This window comes from Haplochromis burtoni, unplaced genomic scaffold, assembly GCF_018398535.1.
Source record: "Haplochromis burtoni strain Fernald_Lab_line unplaced genomic scaffold, NCSU_Asbu1 Contig_151, whole genome shotgun sequence".
In the NCBI taxonomy this organism is placed as follows: domain Eukaryota; kingdom Metazoa; phylum Chordata; class Actinopteri; order Cichliformes; family Cichlidae; genus Haplochromis; species Haplochromis burtoni.
The window spans coordinates 326,563-342,305 of NW_024582512.1; the positions used below are offsets into that span (position 1 = coordinate 326,563).

General features: G+C 38.7%; 1 protein-coding gene across 1 annotated transcript in view; it reads right to left on the reverse strand.

Annotated features, from left to right (window-relative positions):
• Positions 1-15,743, reverse strand: part of LOC102295173 (matrix metalloproteinase-17) — a 103,233-nt gene that overhangs the window by 42,630 nt on the left and 44,860 nt on the right. The window contains exons 2-3 of the mRNA XM_005931847.3: positions 12,087-12,219; positions 11,739-11,874 (exon numbers count right to left, since the gene is read on the reverse strand). Coding sequence (XP_005931909.1) covers positions 11,739-11,874; positions 12,087-12,219 — 269 coding nt within the window. The remainder of the gene's footprint in view (positions 1-11,738; positions 11,875-12,086; positions 12,220-15,743) is intronic.

Sequence of the window (15,743 nt, forward strand, 5' to 3'; positions counted from 1 at the left end):
CACATTTGGACTGATTTGTGACCACTGTTTGGGAGGGATGGTTATATTGTGTATCTGGAATGAATTTTAGGTCTCTACGTCCATCCCATGGGGAATGGGAGCAAAAACAAAAGTGTTGCGTTTATATTTTTGTTCAGTGTACAACGTTAGATTAGAGTACGTATGTAACAACTCTTTAGTTCCATGTATTGTTTGTTATTGTGTCTGATTGGCAAATTCCAGTTAGGTTATATTGCCACCTATTGACAGCTTGACAGCTCTTCAAAATTAAGTGGAAAATCTCTATTTTACAAAAATACTTGTGTACATCCAGACATGCAGTATCCTCTGCAAGCGCCGCTCTGACCACCCACATTGCACGCCCCGCAATTTCCCTACAAGTATGTGCATTAACAGCAACTTCTGTATCAACTGGCTAAGATTTCACGTGGAGGACCATCTTCAGTGATGACAGCTGGGTCTGTGGCTAAAATCGAGCAGTTTGCAGCAATTTTCTATTGAAGAGTCCATAGTTTCCAAGCCAGAAGGCAGTGTGTCAAATGTGGAGACTAGGAAGGTGCTCATCGGTTGCGCACTGTGAATTGCTGGCCACAGGGAGAGTCTGTCAACGCGTTCTCACGTAGCAACCTGAGGCATCTGAGGGAGAACATTCAGCAGAAACAACTACAACTGCTTTCCATCCTGCCATTGCGTGCCTGCACAAAGCACATTGATAATGCAGGAGGTGTTTTTTTTTGTTTTTTTTTACGGACATCAGCACATACAGTAACTTAAATTTCCTTTTTTTGGACTTTGTCCACTAGCAGTAAATTAAAAATAAGGTGGACAAAAGCAGGGGCCAGGTACTGCCTCTTTTTAACCTGGTAACCTGGGAGATTCATGGCCAAAGACTGGCCCATGTCATTTTCTCATGGTAGAGAAATGTATTTAACTTTTTTTTAACAGTTTCTATCATAATAGTTCACAGTTTATTTGTGCTGCACAATATAGGTAATTTGTCTTAATAGGCTAAAATTAGGCTGACTTATGAAATGACTTAATTCTGTAAAGACTGTCCCTTTACTCATGGCCTCTTTTTATCGGGATCAGAAGCATTGTGCGGGCATATCAGCAGCTCTGATGCTCCAAAAACATGCCATTAAAAGTTGTTATGCAATATTACACAGATCATACTGGGACCTTAAAACAATGTTTTCCTCTTAATATCTCTGATTCATTGGTAGAACCCATCTGATCGACTGTGATGCAGGGTTTGCACTGCTAGAAGAATTGAAATTGTGAAGAAAATAAAGTAATTGTCAAAATAATTTTTCCCCACCAAACTGGCCCAAGAGAGAGGAGAACGTGAACCGGCCCATCAAAAATCTGACTGACTGTCCCGATTACTCTCCTGTCCCTGGATCAAAGTGTTGAAACACAGGAAACGATTGTAAAATAGCAGCCATGGTGACGATCAGGGCGATTGTGGCTCAAGAGTTGGGAGTTCGCCTTGTAATCGGAAGATTGCCAGTTCAAGCCCCGGCTTGGACAGTCTCGGTCGTTGTGTCCTTGGGCAAGACACTTCACCTGTTGCCTACTGGTGGTGGTCAGAGGGCCCGGTGGCACCAGTGTCCGGCAGCCTTGCCTCTGTCAGTGCGCCCCAGGGTGGCTGTGGCTACAATGCAGCTTACCATCACCAGTGTGTGGATGACTGGATGTGTGAAGCGCTTTGGGGTCCTTAGGGACCAGTAAAGCGCTATACAAATACAGGCCATTTACAAGGGTGGATGAAAAAAAAAGATATTAAAAAACCAAAAATGGATGGAAAATCAGGTTAGGTTTTTGATTTTTAGAGGCTGATTTCCTGAACCTTTTGATCACACCTCCTTCCTTTTGATAATTCAACATAAGCCACAGGTTATTGGAAGTTTCCGGATTACTGGACTGTGGACTTTTAAGTCTCTAAGGTGGTGGAAGAAGATAAAGGAATTGGGACCAGAAGGAGCACATTGTGCTTATTGCAACGAATTAGGAATACCTGATTAAGGCTTTGAAATTTGTTGGATGGACAGAAGGCTGATTAAGTTGAGTTAATTTTCATGACTAGGTTAATTTCATGGCATAATTTGGACCTCCATTTGACAAATAAGTAAGAGCAAACTAGACTTTGTGCAAGGAGTTGTGTATCTGTGTCCATGCTGTGTGTGTTAACCTAAGCTGATACAGGCAGGCGTGCGCGCGGGCACACACACACCTACACACACACTCTTATTACATTTCACCTGTTTGACTTTTAATTTCCGCATATTTCTTAAAGACCTTTGCAGGCAAAAACACAGAGTGATGATTCAGTTGAGGACAGGCAGGGAGGAAAGTGGAGCGCGATGGCAAAATGCAGAGTGAGGGAGAGAAAAACATGAAGAAACCTCTAACGCTCTTTTGCTGTCCCCCGCCTTCAGCCTCTCAGCAGGCTTTTACCTCCTGTGGTTTTGCTGCTCCACAGAGACATGAGCTGACATCAAAAGTGATGCTAAAAAGTACATGTGCACGCAAACACACAGGCACACACACCTAATATTCACCTCCTGTGCTCCACTACCCTCCGTAGACATAAGCTGATTACCCTGCAAATTGAAAGCTCATATAGCAGATGGTGATTCATATGCATTTTAGATGCACACATGTATAATGTGGCTCAAACACTGAGACACAGACTCACAAAAACGGGAAAATATTCCAAAGACAGACTCAGACTGTGTATTAAACCAAAAAATTCTTAGATATATATCTCTTACACACGCACACACACGCACACACACACACACACCATGTCATTTAGGCTGAAGATGAAAGTCACTAAATTAAAAGGCTCTGCGTGAGTCTACCCTCTTCCAAAAATATCGGTCTCTCCCCCTTTCAGTCTGCATCTCCCTCTTTTCTCATTCCCTTTCTTTCCTGTTTGTTGCAGTCACCGACTCTACGATGCTGATGTGAAATCTCGGTCCCTAATAGGATAACGGTGTTATAGTTATTCTTAAGGATCTACCAAGCAATTTCACAGGTTAGTGGCCTCAAATGCCAGGAGAGGGAAACAATTTCAGAGAACTTCGCAGTGCCAGAATTATGGCAGGTTATAGCTTTCAGTGTTGTGATTTCTTTCAGTCTCTTTTAACCAGCTTTTAGTCTAGATTCGATCAAGCTCTTTTCTATAATCATCATTATTACTGATGCTTTTAATCCTGTTTTTATTCTTTGTCCTTTCCATGTTTATCTTTTCAATTTATTTTTTATTTCATTCTTTGGTTTGTGCGTCTTGTGTCCTGTGACCATTCATCAGTGAAGCCCTTTGAACTGTGCTAACCCGTATGACAGGTGCAATAGAAATAGAATTTTATTGATTCATTTGTTCTGGGAGGCACGTTTGCTCTACAGTATAGGCATTTCTCATATATGTATATATAAGATCAATCCAAGGTGCATTCTGCCTGGGCTGAGAAGACAGTTTATTACTGATGGCATTCATTCCATCCAGCAGAGTAAACCTGTGTTTGTGCAAACACCATGTACAAACCCCCCTCCCAAAAAACTTTGTTTTAAATTGAGATTTAATTTATATGTCTTCTCGTCTCATACAGACTATCCATGAATTGTGGTATGGGTGATCTGTGTGGGAAGAGAGAACGGTCTTGGATCATCATCATGCGATGAGTTCAGAGATCTTTAAGGATGCTTAAAATTGCTTAAGAAGTTTAAAGAGCCTTAAACTCCCACCTAACAGATTGCATGTCATGTTTTAATAATTTTCTGATAATTTATACATAGTTTTTATAGTTTAGTTTATATATAGTTTCTAGCAACCAACCGCTTCCAGGAGGTCAGTGACCAGTCTCTAGGTCTGCGAGTCTGCAATCGATTTCACAGTGACTGCCAGCAATCTCCAGTAACCACTGACAACCAGTCAGGAAATAAACATTTTTCCCTAGCAACCACTGGTTATTAGTTGGTGACCTACTGACCTACTCCAAACCTGTGCTACTGGGGTCTTAATATGTAGAATGGAATTAAGTTTGCACATATTTCTCGCATCTTTGTCACTTTCCTCCAGTGCCACCACTGTTTGGAATCTCTTTTGTTTTTTTTCCATTCTCATGATGAGTACTGCCGATGAACAGTAGCATTATATGTGCAGATTTCTTTTTTTTTCTTCTTCTGGTTCCATTTATTAAAAGAAATAAAGATTTACTGCTGGCTGAGTTGTGAAGGGTGTCCGAGGTAGTTATATTTAGATGAGGAGGAATTCAACAGCATGGTGTCCTAAAAATATGGAGCTTTTCAATGCTTGTAAGGTTAGTGAAAGCAAATCCTGTCCTTTTCTTTAATATTTCGAAGCTGAAATCCAACCACATCTTTATCTTGTATCTATCTTTTAAAAACACAGCTCTAAGAATCAAACAAGCTCTGTCCAGACTAGTGTTTTAGCACAATGTCAGGAATAATCTCTGTCTCTGAAAAGATCACAAGATCATTCACATGCACTGGGTATGCTGGTGCAAGAAAGCAGATGACTGGTTGACCAGATGTTGGTTTGCTTGATTTGGCATCATGGAAAACGTAGGTTAGGAGTCATAGCAAAGCAAATAGGGTGAGATTATCTACTGGCAGAGGAAGGCTAGGAATGGGAAACTGATCACCCCGAAGGAAGAGGAAAATCAGTAAAAGTATGTGAGAATAATTAGTGTATTTTAGCTATGAGACCCATTAAGGAAAAGTGAATGTGGGTGTCAGCATTTTCACTAGATCAGCACTGTTTCTAAAAGTCTTTATTTGGATGCTAGGCGTAAATGTATAAAAAGTTACACATTTTAAAACTAAAACAAATTAGTATGGCTGTACCCCAAGAGGACATAAATATAATGATGATACATCGCAATACGTAAAGAGAATGATGCCATTGTGGACCTACATTCATTTTCGTGGTCATTAAGGCTGTGTTTGGGCTCCTACGCCGCTCGTTCTTGTACTCTGTTCATTTACTTGATTAGAAAGATGATAGTGCAAGTCTAAAGAGATGGATGGGAGTTGGTGACTTTGCAATCCAATAAAATCTAGCTCCATGATTTAATGAATGTAGAGGGGGAAAAAATGCAATCTTGCTCTTCATGTTTGCCTCTTCTCTTCTTTGTTATTCTCATCATCCTCCCCATTTTGTTTTTTGTTTTTTTCTTAGCTCTGCTCAGCTCGCTACACCTATCTGTTTGAGTTATCAGTGGGACTGCTAATGACTGCCTGGCTGTCTGCTGTGATAATGGGCTAACAATATGAGGTAATGAGCTAACAGTGAGCTGTTACACAACTAGGCCGTTGATGTCTATAACATACTTGGGTTGAGTGAAGCGTGGTGTGTCGGCGTGTGTGCAACAGAAAAAGGAAAGAGGTAAGCAGGAGTTAAATTGGGATTAAGGGCTCACGCTTAGCAAAGAGGCTCTCAAAGGAAAAAAAAACACATAGCCAAAATCACTTACTCATTTCTATTGTGGAAAAATGCATTCTTTAATTCTAAGAGGCTAAAATAAATAGCCTAGCCCCTTATCTTTATTCCTTTGCATGAAGTATCTGACACCCACCTCTCATCACCTACTCCTAGCACATTTCCAGAACATAATGATGTGAATGATGTGTGTGAACAAGCAGGGGAGACTGTGAAGTGCCAGTCAATCAGATGCCGTCAATGTGCTGAGGTGAGCTAAATCAGGAGCGAGTGGGCGAGTCTCTGCTTCTCACTGTAACTTAATGTGACGTTTTAATTAAAGAGTCCATATATAACGGTGAAGACCTTAGCTTGATGAGGGACCCCGAAAGAGTCACAAATGAAATGCTGCATATAATGAACGTGTATGTCTATGAACACCAGTAGAAAAACCAAAGTTCTGTTTAAGCATTAACCGTGATTCCTTCGTTAAAACTTGAAAGGATGTGATTAATATGAATATAGTCTTCAGTAGAAACAGATACTGCACAATCATTGTTAACCAAGCTTATGATTTTGCAGAACATGAAACTCCTGGACATATCTCAGTCGTGGAACTTAAAAGCTATAACCATTTATCAAAACCATTTCTTTCTGTATGGTGATTTTTACTGTTTGTATATCAGCAATATCAATAATAACAATAATAATAATAATATTTATTTATTGATGTTCTGTTGCTATTACAAGCAGTTATTTCTTGCTTTTGCATATTGTATGACAAAGACAAAACTGAACCATTACAGTCTTAATGCAAGTACGGTAACTGTGCATTAAATATGGCAAACTTTACTATATTGTGAATCACTTTTAATTTAATTAAACAAAAAAAGCTATATCCACGCAGGAAAAAAATTCACAGCAATGTGGCGACTAGAGACTCTTTAAAAAAGAGAGAGAGAGAGAAAAAAACAGAATCAGCATTGAGTGACTAAAGAATAAGGATCCCATATCCTGGGAAGGATACTGTTGACTAACATATAACCTGGTTGTAAATAAATTAGAAGGTTACCTAGGTAACTAGATCACGGAATGCCCAATTACGACCAGTCATCAGCAACAAAGTTATTTGTGGCTTAAGGAGGTACACACCCCAGCCTATCTGTTCAGTGTGTGACAGCTTTGGACCCGTCAAGAGGGTTCGTTTGAGTACTGGGATCGCTGGGTGCTGTCTCCTGGTGTTAAGTGAACTGTTTCCTGACCACTACCGAACCCTAATCTACAACTGCCTGGGTAAAAATCTCTTTATCAAGACCATCCATCCATTTTATTCTACTTATATAATTGAGGGGGCGACTGGAGCCCATCCCAGTTGTCATGGTACACTTTGCCAAGGTTATAGATTGTCACAGGTAGAAACAGCCATACACACAATTACAGTAAACTTAATCCCCTGCATGCCTTTGCATATTCCAAACTCCACAAAGAAAGGCTCCAGACTGGATTCAAATCTAGGACCTTCTTGCCGTGAAGTGACACCACTTCATCCATACACCACAGTACTGGCTATTGTTAATGCCAAATATGTGAGATGGACCAGTGCTTCATAAAAAAACCCCCCAAAATGCGAGTATGAGAGAGGAGCTGAGCTGCGGGGACAAATTGATCCTGCTGATTACTAAGTGCAGTGCGAGCACAGGCCAGCGGGTCAGTGGTGAGGGGGGTATAGCCGTGACTGGTGTGGGTACATGCTAATTTAAGCTTTCTCCTGAGGTAGCTGTACAATGGACCATAACATTTTGAGTTACTGAGGTAAGCCAAAGGAATTTTATAAAATATTATGCAATATTATCACTTTTATTTTATAATTGTACTGTTTTGTTTCAACTCATTGTTTGAAGTCCCTTAGACTCCAAAGCTGTATGTTTTATTTAATGATCAGGTTTTTTTATTTATTTATATTTTCCCTTCAGATATCTTCACCTTTACTTTCTTCTTGCTTTATTGAAATGGAATATGTAAGAAGAACCACTTTGCCAAAAACACGATGTTCTTCTTCTAGGTTATTTTGACTTCTTGTGAGCAATGTGTATATTTATCCTCTTTATTTTTAGTCATCTGTGTGGTTAGCATTTTGTTGTTTGCTCTGCTCAGATTAATGTAACATCAATAAAGATTTCGCCCATACACAGTGACATTCTCACTGCATGATGAAATAATTCAAATTAACACTGCATGCTGCAACATGTAAATTTCAGATATATAAATATTATTCTTTCTTATTTCTTCTGTTCTTCTTGGCAAATAAACATTTTATATGACTGTCACATTACATCCAACCCATTAGCTGATAGCCACACGTTCTGTTATTCACTCATGAAATCTAATAAAGCAGAGGTACAACAAATAATGTGATAAAAAAACAACAACAATTTTCTAAACCAAGCAGACAGGATATTTCTGTGCAAGCATTACAGCTTCAACCGAAAACACCCAATAGAGGGGAGTTTATGCAGAATTTCAATACTTTGTTATGATAAATTACTAAAAATCTGCACCTTAAAATCTCTCTGGATCTGCACTGACTGCTGTGAATACAAAGGTGTTTTATGGGCTGAAGTCGAGGCTGTCTTATTTCTGAGTAGAGTGAGCTGATGTTTGATTGACAGAGGTGCAAGGAAGAGGCAAAAAGAAGAAAAAGACAGTTAAAGCCCACCAGGAGAGAGACATGCACATACACCTGTGAGTATGTGCATATTTTGTATTTTGTCTATGCTTGTGTGCTGGCTTTCCATGTTTCAAATTTCATGTGTGTATTTCATATTCTGCACACACACTTTCCCACACAAGAGATTATGGCAGCTCAATGTTGAATGAATGCTGATAGTGTGGGTAAATCACAGACCAACCATATGTTTCACTGCTTCCTCCTACACGGTCTAACAGTATTCTCTGGTTCCTCACATGGTCACGGATGACCAGACCAACTTTATTCAAAGGCAGCCTAAAGAAATACTCTCCTCTTTGCTTTCTTTACCAGTTCTAGGGTTATTGTTTATTTATTGGGTGGCTTGCAAGAACCCTAGCAAGACTCTGATGGGAGGTGTTATGAATTGTATTGCATTGATTTGGGACCCACAATGCAGACTTGAAGATTAACTTAAAGTGAACAAAAAGCAAACCTTTACTGAGGCTGAAGATAGCAAAAACCTACCAACAGAACACACACATCCAGACAACAATACAACATAACAAAGAACAAAGGCAAAATCAGGCTCCAAATGGAATCACAAATATGGGTCACACCACGGTAATGATACACAGCTGAAACTAATCCCAAAAAACAAGACGGAAGAAGCAAAACAGAAACATTTGGTGTACACAAGACACGGTTACCAAAATAAAAGAGGATGTAATAAGACAAAGAAACACCTAACACAGAAAGAAAGATTTGGGGGAAACAAATAAAACAAGAAACGAAATACAAACTGTGAACATAACCCACATAACTAAAACTAATTAACAAAATAAGAGTCTAACTGAAAATGTTAAGTAACAGACATTGAAAGTCCAAACTCAACACTGAGTCAAAGACACAGGACCATGACAGCAGGTCAATGGTTACTGTTATCCTCAAAGCATTTGAAGTATTTCTGTTGACTGAAACCAGCATAGCTCATCACTTCTCCCATCCATAGCCATCCAAGTAAGGTTCCACTGCAGCTAGTAATTCAGTGAAAGTCACTCATAGGGTTTTTGACTTAAGATTTGCTCTTATTTACAACATTAAAAAAAAATCAAAAGGCTACATTGATCAGGTTCATTATGTTTCAAAACATTATTAGAAACCACTTCAATACCTTTTGGACTCAACACAAAAAAGTATCACAATTTAAACTACAGAATTTTTTTTAAAGCACACCTAGGGCATTATCCACTCTTGTTGGATGGCATCTTCAAACAATTTTCAGTTTCCTGTTTACCTAAATACAATACTTTATAAAACCTCATAATTCATGACAACACAGGGAACGCCTGAATTTAGCAACAGTTAAAGGGAGACTTATTGAGCTTATTTCTAGAGTAGTCGGAGTGCAAAGGTTTGGTATGCCTAAAGCGATGACCATGATGAGGTAAGCACATAACTTAGGAAATCAAGTGTTCAGAGTAGTTTGAAGCATACACTTTTGGCTACTAACATTTCCATTTCTAAATATACTTTGGTTTCCTTGTTATTTTGAAAAAAAAAGAACAGCAATTATACACTGACCAGCCACTTTATCACATAATTAACAAATCACACTGCAGCAACTCATTGTATTTAAACTTAACCTAACCCAGACCTTCCCAAAGTGTGGGGCCCGCTGCAGAGCCATGGCACCGTATGAAAAGGAAAAAAACAAAACGCTTGGACACTGCTAGCACGGGGCGCCCACAGAAATGCAAAGCAGGAGATGAAGCATAGCTGAATATGTTTCCAAACCAATTTCATTCTAGCCAAAGACTAGAAAATATGGTGAAGCATATCCCTTCCCTTTGGTTTCACCTGCACAAGTGCCGAGGTAGGTCTCCACTGCAGAATTGGTTTTCCCTTGGCTCTTCAAATCACGGACAAACAGTATCCCACAGTTGTTTATGTTTTTAAACCCATTTTGTACAGAGAGGCATTTTTTAAAAAAATGTATTGATAGCAATGTTGAATATTATTACACAGGAAAAAAACAACAACAACTACACGTAAAATAATCACACCGTGATGCCTCTGCCTTTGTAAATGGAGGGACAGTAACTGCGTGTAAAACCTGAACACAGTCAGATTAACAGTAATAGTATTTTGTCTCTATCTGCAATTCTGCAATTCATCTCATGTAAACAAAAACATGGCGCACAGCTTGACGTGATAAAAGACACATACCTTTGACATTGCCTGACGAACTCTGTATTCCTCGTCCACACGTAAATGCAAAAAACGAGTTTTAAAAAAAAAATCTCAGTTTTCGGTGATTCCAAACGCTGTTCACGTGTGGACGAAACAGCTGCGTTTTCAAAAATACCCGTGTAGGTGTGGATGTAGCGTAAAAGAGTTAGTAGTTTATTTTCTTTCTACCAGTAATTTATTGCAGATTGCTTGTATTAGCATAATTGTTTACTAAATGTTTGAGGTGTGAAATAAACCGCAATGGAGGAGAATATGGGTGTGTGTGGTTGGAGGATGTGTTAGTGAGTGGGGGGTGGGGGGCGCAAACATTTTTCATGTAAAAGAAAGGGGGCCCAGCAAAAAAAGTTTGGGAACCACTGACCTAACCTAATCAAACACTCACACTCAGATGTATGCAGCGGTGGAAACTCACTATCTTGGCCAAGGACACTTCAACATGCAGGCTGAAGGAGCCAGGGATAAAACCCACCAACATTATGTTTGGTAAATCGCCCACTCTACTTCCTGTCACACAGCCCAGATCATCTCATACCAGTTTCTTGAACATGACAATGAGTTCGAGATCTGGTGACGCTGGAGGCCTTTTGAATACGATCTAATAGAGCACCTCTTAGATGTGGTGGAACACGAGATGTCCATCATGGATCATGCCAGTATGGACTAAAATCCTTAGGAATATTTCCAGCACCTTGTTTAATCTATACCATGAAGAATTTGGCCAATTCTGAAGGCAAAAGTGGTTCCAACTGAGTACAAATAACGTGGTAAGTTTGGATTTCCTACAATTTGGTTCTGAAATTTCTGTGGTTTTAACTAATTAATTAATTTGCAGTGACTCTTGATCACATTTAAATCCACATAACTAAGTCTAACTACAGTTAGACAGATATAAGACAGATTTTCAATGGAAAACTCATTTAATTAGAGCAGCACTACACAGTTAGACCATTTAATGTTCTCTTAGTGGAGTTTAGTGTCTGTATATACAATTTTTATATTAACTTGTGGTATCTTGGTGCAATACTGAGAAAACACTTTAATTGAAACATCTCATGACAAATTCTGAGGAATATGTGTGCATCTTCTGAGAGGACAGGCTTGTTTGATGTTGGTTCAAGGTCTCTAATAAGAATGTTTTACAAAATGAATGTGCCTTCAACTAAATTTAATCTAAAGTGTAGAAGCCTTTAGATCACAAGAAGCGTCCTGTAATCTATCAAAAGATGCACAGATGGAAGAAAATGTTTTTTCCCTAATGTAGCCTAATACTAAACACTTGGTCACCCATCTATGTATGAATGTGTGCATAGTACCTTGTATCGCTATAATAATAATAATTTTGATGACCCTTACCTCCAGGACAAATGTCTCTTATTCCATTTATTCTGAGGAGTCAGGCTTCGTTTCCTGCGCCCCATTGTGCCCTCAGCTTCAGACACATCTGGGAGAGAACATCTGGGTGTTTTCATTAGGCCCAGGGTGGCTTGGTCTAAAAACAAATAGAGAGAGAAAGAGAGAGAAGGGAGAGAGAAAGGAGTTTGATTGCATCAGAGAGGTGCTGATTCAACTATATGGAAAATTCTGTGGTTTTCTTGATTGGATTGCATTACAGGATGTCATTAGTTATTCAGTGCATGCTGCCTCCATCCAGCAAATGTGACAGATTTCACACAGCCGCTTCAAACAAACACAGCCTCATACCCAACACTCCAGTCTCTCTTAGCCCTCCAAATTTCTGCATGGCTTTGATAGCGTTGGTCAGGGCCTCCTTGGTCTGAAGCTGGCCAGTCACGGGATCAGGTGGCGGGAGGTACCCAAACTTACTCAGCCAGTCCTGGAAGGGAAACAGAATACATCTGAATACAGGGTACATCGGGTCAACAGAGTTTATTCCAGATACTTCACAGATATTAAGTATCCTAAAGCTGCTATGAAGGTTGGAGGCTCTTTGGGTTTTCTGCTTTAGATATTGCACTTTGATATACAATCCTACCTGGACAATTGTTTTGCATAAGTTATTTTTTTGTTCCTCCATGAGCATGTATATGTTTTGGTAAACACTGATCAGTGAAAGTCTAATATTAGCAAAAAACTGATCCACTTTCTCAACCATTCACCATTGTGCTTTAAAAATGTTGAAATATGATGGAGTCATTACGATATACCTCTAATTATTTATTACATACTTGTTGCAGTCCTCTATATTTTGCAGTAATGGAACTGAGTAAGACTATCATAATCACAACATGTTATGATAGTCTGTATCAGTGAGCTGCATATTGATTTTGATGTAGCTGAACAGTTTCATCAGCAACTATAGTCAAAATATAATATATACATATATACTAAAATTTATGTATAAGGACATAATAAACAAAACATCTGGTCCATAACAGGTCTTAAAATTAGCCAAATAAACCTGAGATATACAATAATACAATATATTACACCGTGTCATTATTTATTTGAGAAAATTATGCCCGTGTGTGAAATATTATGTACACCCTTATTGCTTCCATATGAATTAAGAGGTTAAGTAACAGTCAGGTGCTGCTTTAATCAAATGCACTTGATTAACTGATCATTAGGAAGTGTTTACAAAAGCAGTTTGCTGGTCTGGAGCAATCAGGTGTGTTTTAACACAATGCCAAGCAGGAAAAACACCTCAGCAACGATCCTAAAGAAGCAGTTGTCAGTGCCTATAAATCTGGGAAATGTTATGAGGGAATTTCCAAGCAATTTGGAGTCCATCATTTTAAAGTGAGAAAGATTATTCGAATGTTGAAAACAAAACAAAAAAGTAATGGACATCCCAGCATATTCACCCCAAGCAAATTCCCAACTATAAGACTTCTGGAACGGATGAGAGTCAGATGTTCAATCATGATGCACAGAACCACATTGGGTAAAAACCAAACATAATATATCAGCAGAAACACTCCATACTCTATCAGATATATTGGTGGAGGGGTGATGATTTAGCCTGCCACAGGAGCGGGGGACCTTGAGCGTTTCTATGCATCATAGTATTCAATAGTCAAAAGTGAAACTATCTGTATGACAGCTAAAGCTTTGACCTAAATTGTGTCACACAACAGGACAATAATCCCAAGAACAGCAGTAAACCTCCAACAGAACGACTGAAAAAGAAAAGAATCAATATGTTTTAATGGCTCTTTCAATGTCTAGACCTAAGCTGTGGTGGGACTTTTATAGAGCTTTGCATAAATAAAACCACAAACCACAATGACCTGATACAACATTGTAAAAAACACAAAAACACAAAAACAAAAGACCAGAATCCCTCCAGAATGATATGAGAGACTAATAAAGTCAAACAGAAAACAATTACTTCAAGTTATTGCTGATAAAACGGTTACAAGCAACTGACACTGGGGTGTACTTAATTATCCACACACTTTCTGCATTTTGGCTAATTCTTGTTAATGCATCTCTATTTATCTTGGGGACCAGTGAAGTGGCTGCCAATCAGCGCACTCCAGTCAATTTGAATAGATTTGAAACATCTAAGATGTGACAGATGAAAGCATCTGAGCTGCAACTTGAGTACTCCTCTATTCCCTTCTCTTTCGCTTACTTTCCCACCAGAGCTCTTTTGTTGTCTTGGCACCTTGATTTGTTTTTTAATTATTATTTTCCTTTCTTTTGTCTTATCTCCACTAACGCCTCCTCCTCCAGTCTTCTGTCCGGACATACAATAAGAGATGGCAGATTTGAAATAGGTTTTTGATCAGCACTCATCAGAGGTGAGCGACAGAGATCGATAGCGAGGTATCTTTTCTGTACCGACAACACCGGGAAAATCCCATTAACTGAATGACTTTGCTTTAGTGAAGCACTTTGCTCCCTGATTACTTCCCTCCTCATCCTTGGCTTTGCTTTCTGTCCAGAGGACTTGGAAAAAGTTTACAGGGGAATTGAGCTGACCCCTCAACAACAGTGCAGAAGATAAGAAACAATAACAATTTCCCGAAAGGATGTAATGTCATGGGTAAGTGGAAGAGGTCAAAGAATTTAAAATAGTTAAATTGACTGTGTGACTCAAGAGACAATATCAGTGGTGATTTTCTCCCATAAAAAAAAAATCAACCCCATAGGTCTTTAGTGCAATCAGCTTATGATTGCCTATAGTTACCTTTTATTTCCAGTGGCCTTGTGCGAGGCAGGATGAGTCACTTCTACAATTGCCCCAGAATAAAATAAACGTATTTATGTTCAAGTGACAAAGGGCCACGGTAATTATGATGGGGCAAAGAAAGTAGCAGAAGGCGAGGAGAGGTTTCTGGAACAATTTCACCTTCATCTCATGTGCAGCGAGAGGAGGATAAAATCTAAAGGGGTTAAAGCTCCAGGAAAACTTGTGATAAATAGAATAAATTTATAACATGACCAACAAATTTTGGTTTGTGGCCTTTTTTATGACCATGAAGGGCAAAGAAGGTACTCAGATCCAGTAGACAACTGTTCACTTTCAGTTTCAGATGAAAAGTCAGCATTTTGTGATTTAATCACGACAGTAACCTATTATAACCTTAAAATAACTATTAAAATTAAATTTAAATTAAGAAATGTTTGGTTAACTGACAACACAACCTTTCCCTAAACACAAGCCGACTAGTTTGTGCTTAAAACCAGCTAGATTTATAAACACACTGTTTTAACTGCCAAATTATCTGTAGCACATCTGTTGTCATCACATGAGTCCTATCAGGGGGTGTGAACAAGCAGTTCTTACCTCCAGTTGAAAATATATATCCAAAACAAAACCTGCCAAAAGCTACAGATTCTTTAATTTGTCAAGGCTCACATCAAAAGAAACAAAATCCCCAAAAGAACCACCGAGCTACAGCTTTTAATGACAGCTGTATTCCAAGTAAAAGACACAAAGAGTTCAATTGCTCATTTGCAGTTTCTTGTGTAATTCTTGCATTAAGCCTGTTTTATGTTGATAATATCCTCCCAAGTGGTACCAAATAAATGATTTGCTAAAATTGCAATGTAGTTAGTCCTCGCCTTAGCCGATAGGGCTTACGGCAATCTTCCAGATGTCTCAATAAGGCAAATAATTTTAAAAAGAATAAATAGTAATCAGTAAATAATAAATAAATGTGTTACAATGTACAGGTTTTAAAGGTTTTACAGGATTTAAAACTCTTGACAGGTTAATTCAACTTTATTTCAGAAAGAAAATTCAGATAGTTGGTATTGACCTTAAGTGCAAGCGACAAAAATGTTTTACGCTTTTGTTATATACTAGACACCAAGAAGTTGAATAATAAGCGTATTTAAAGTGACAAAAAAAAGGGTAAAACTCAAATTCAGCAGTATCCATAGTAC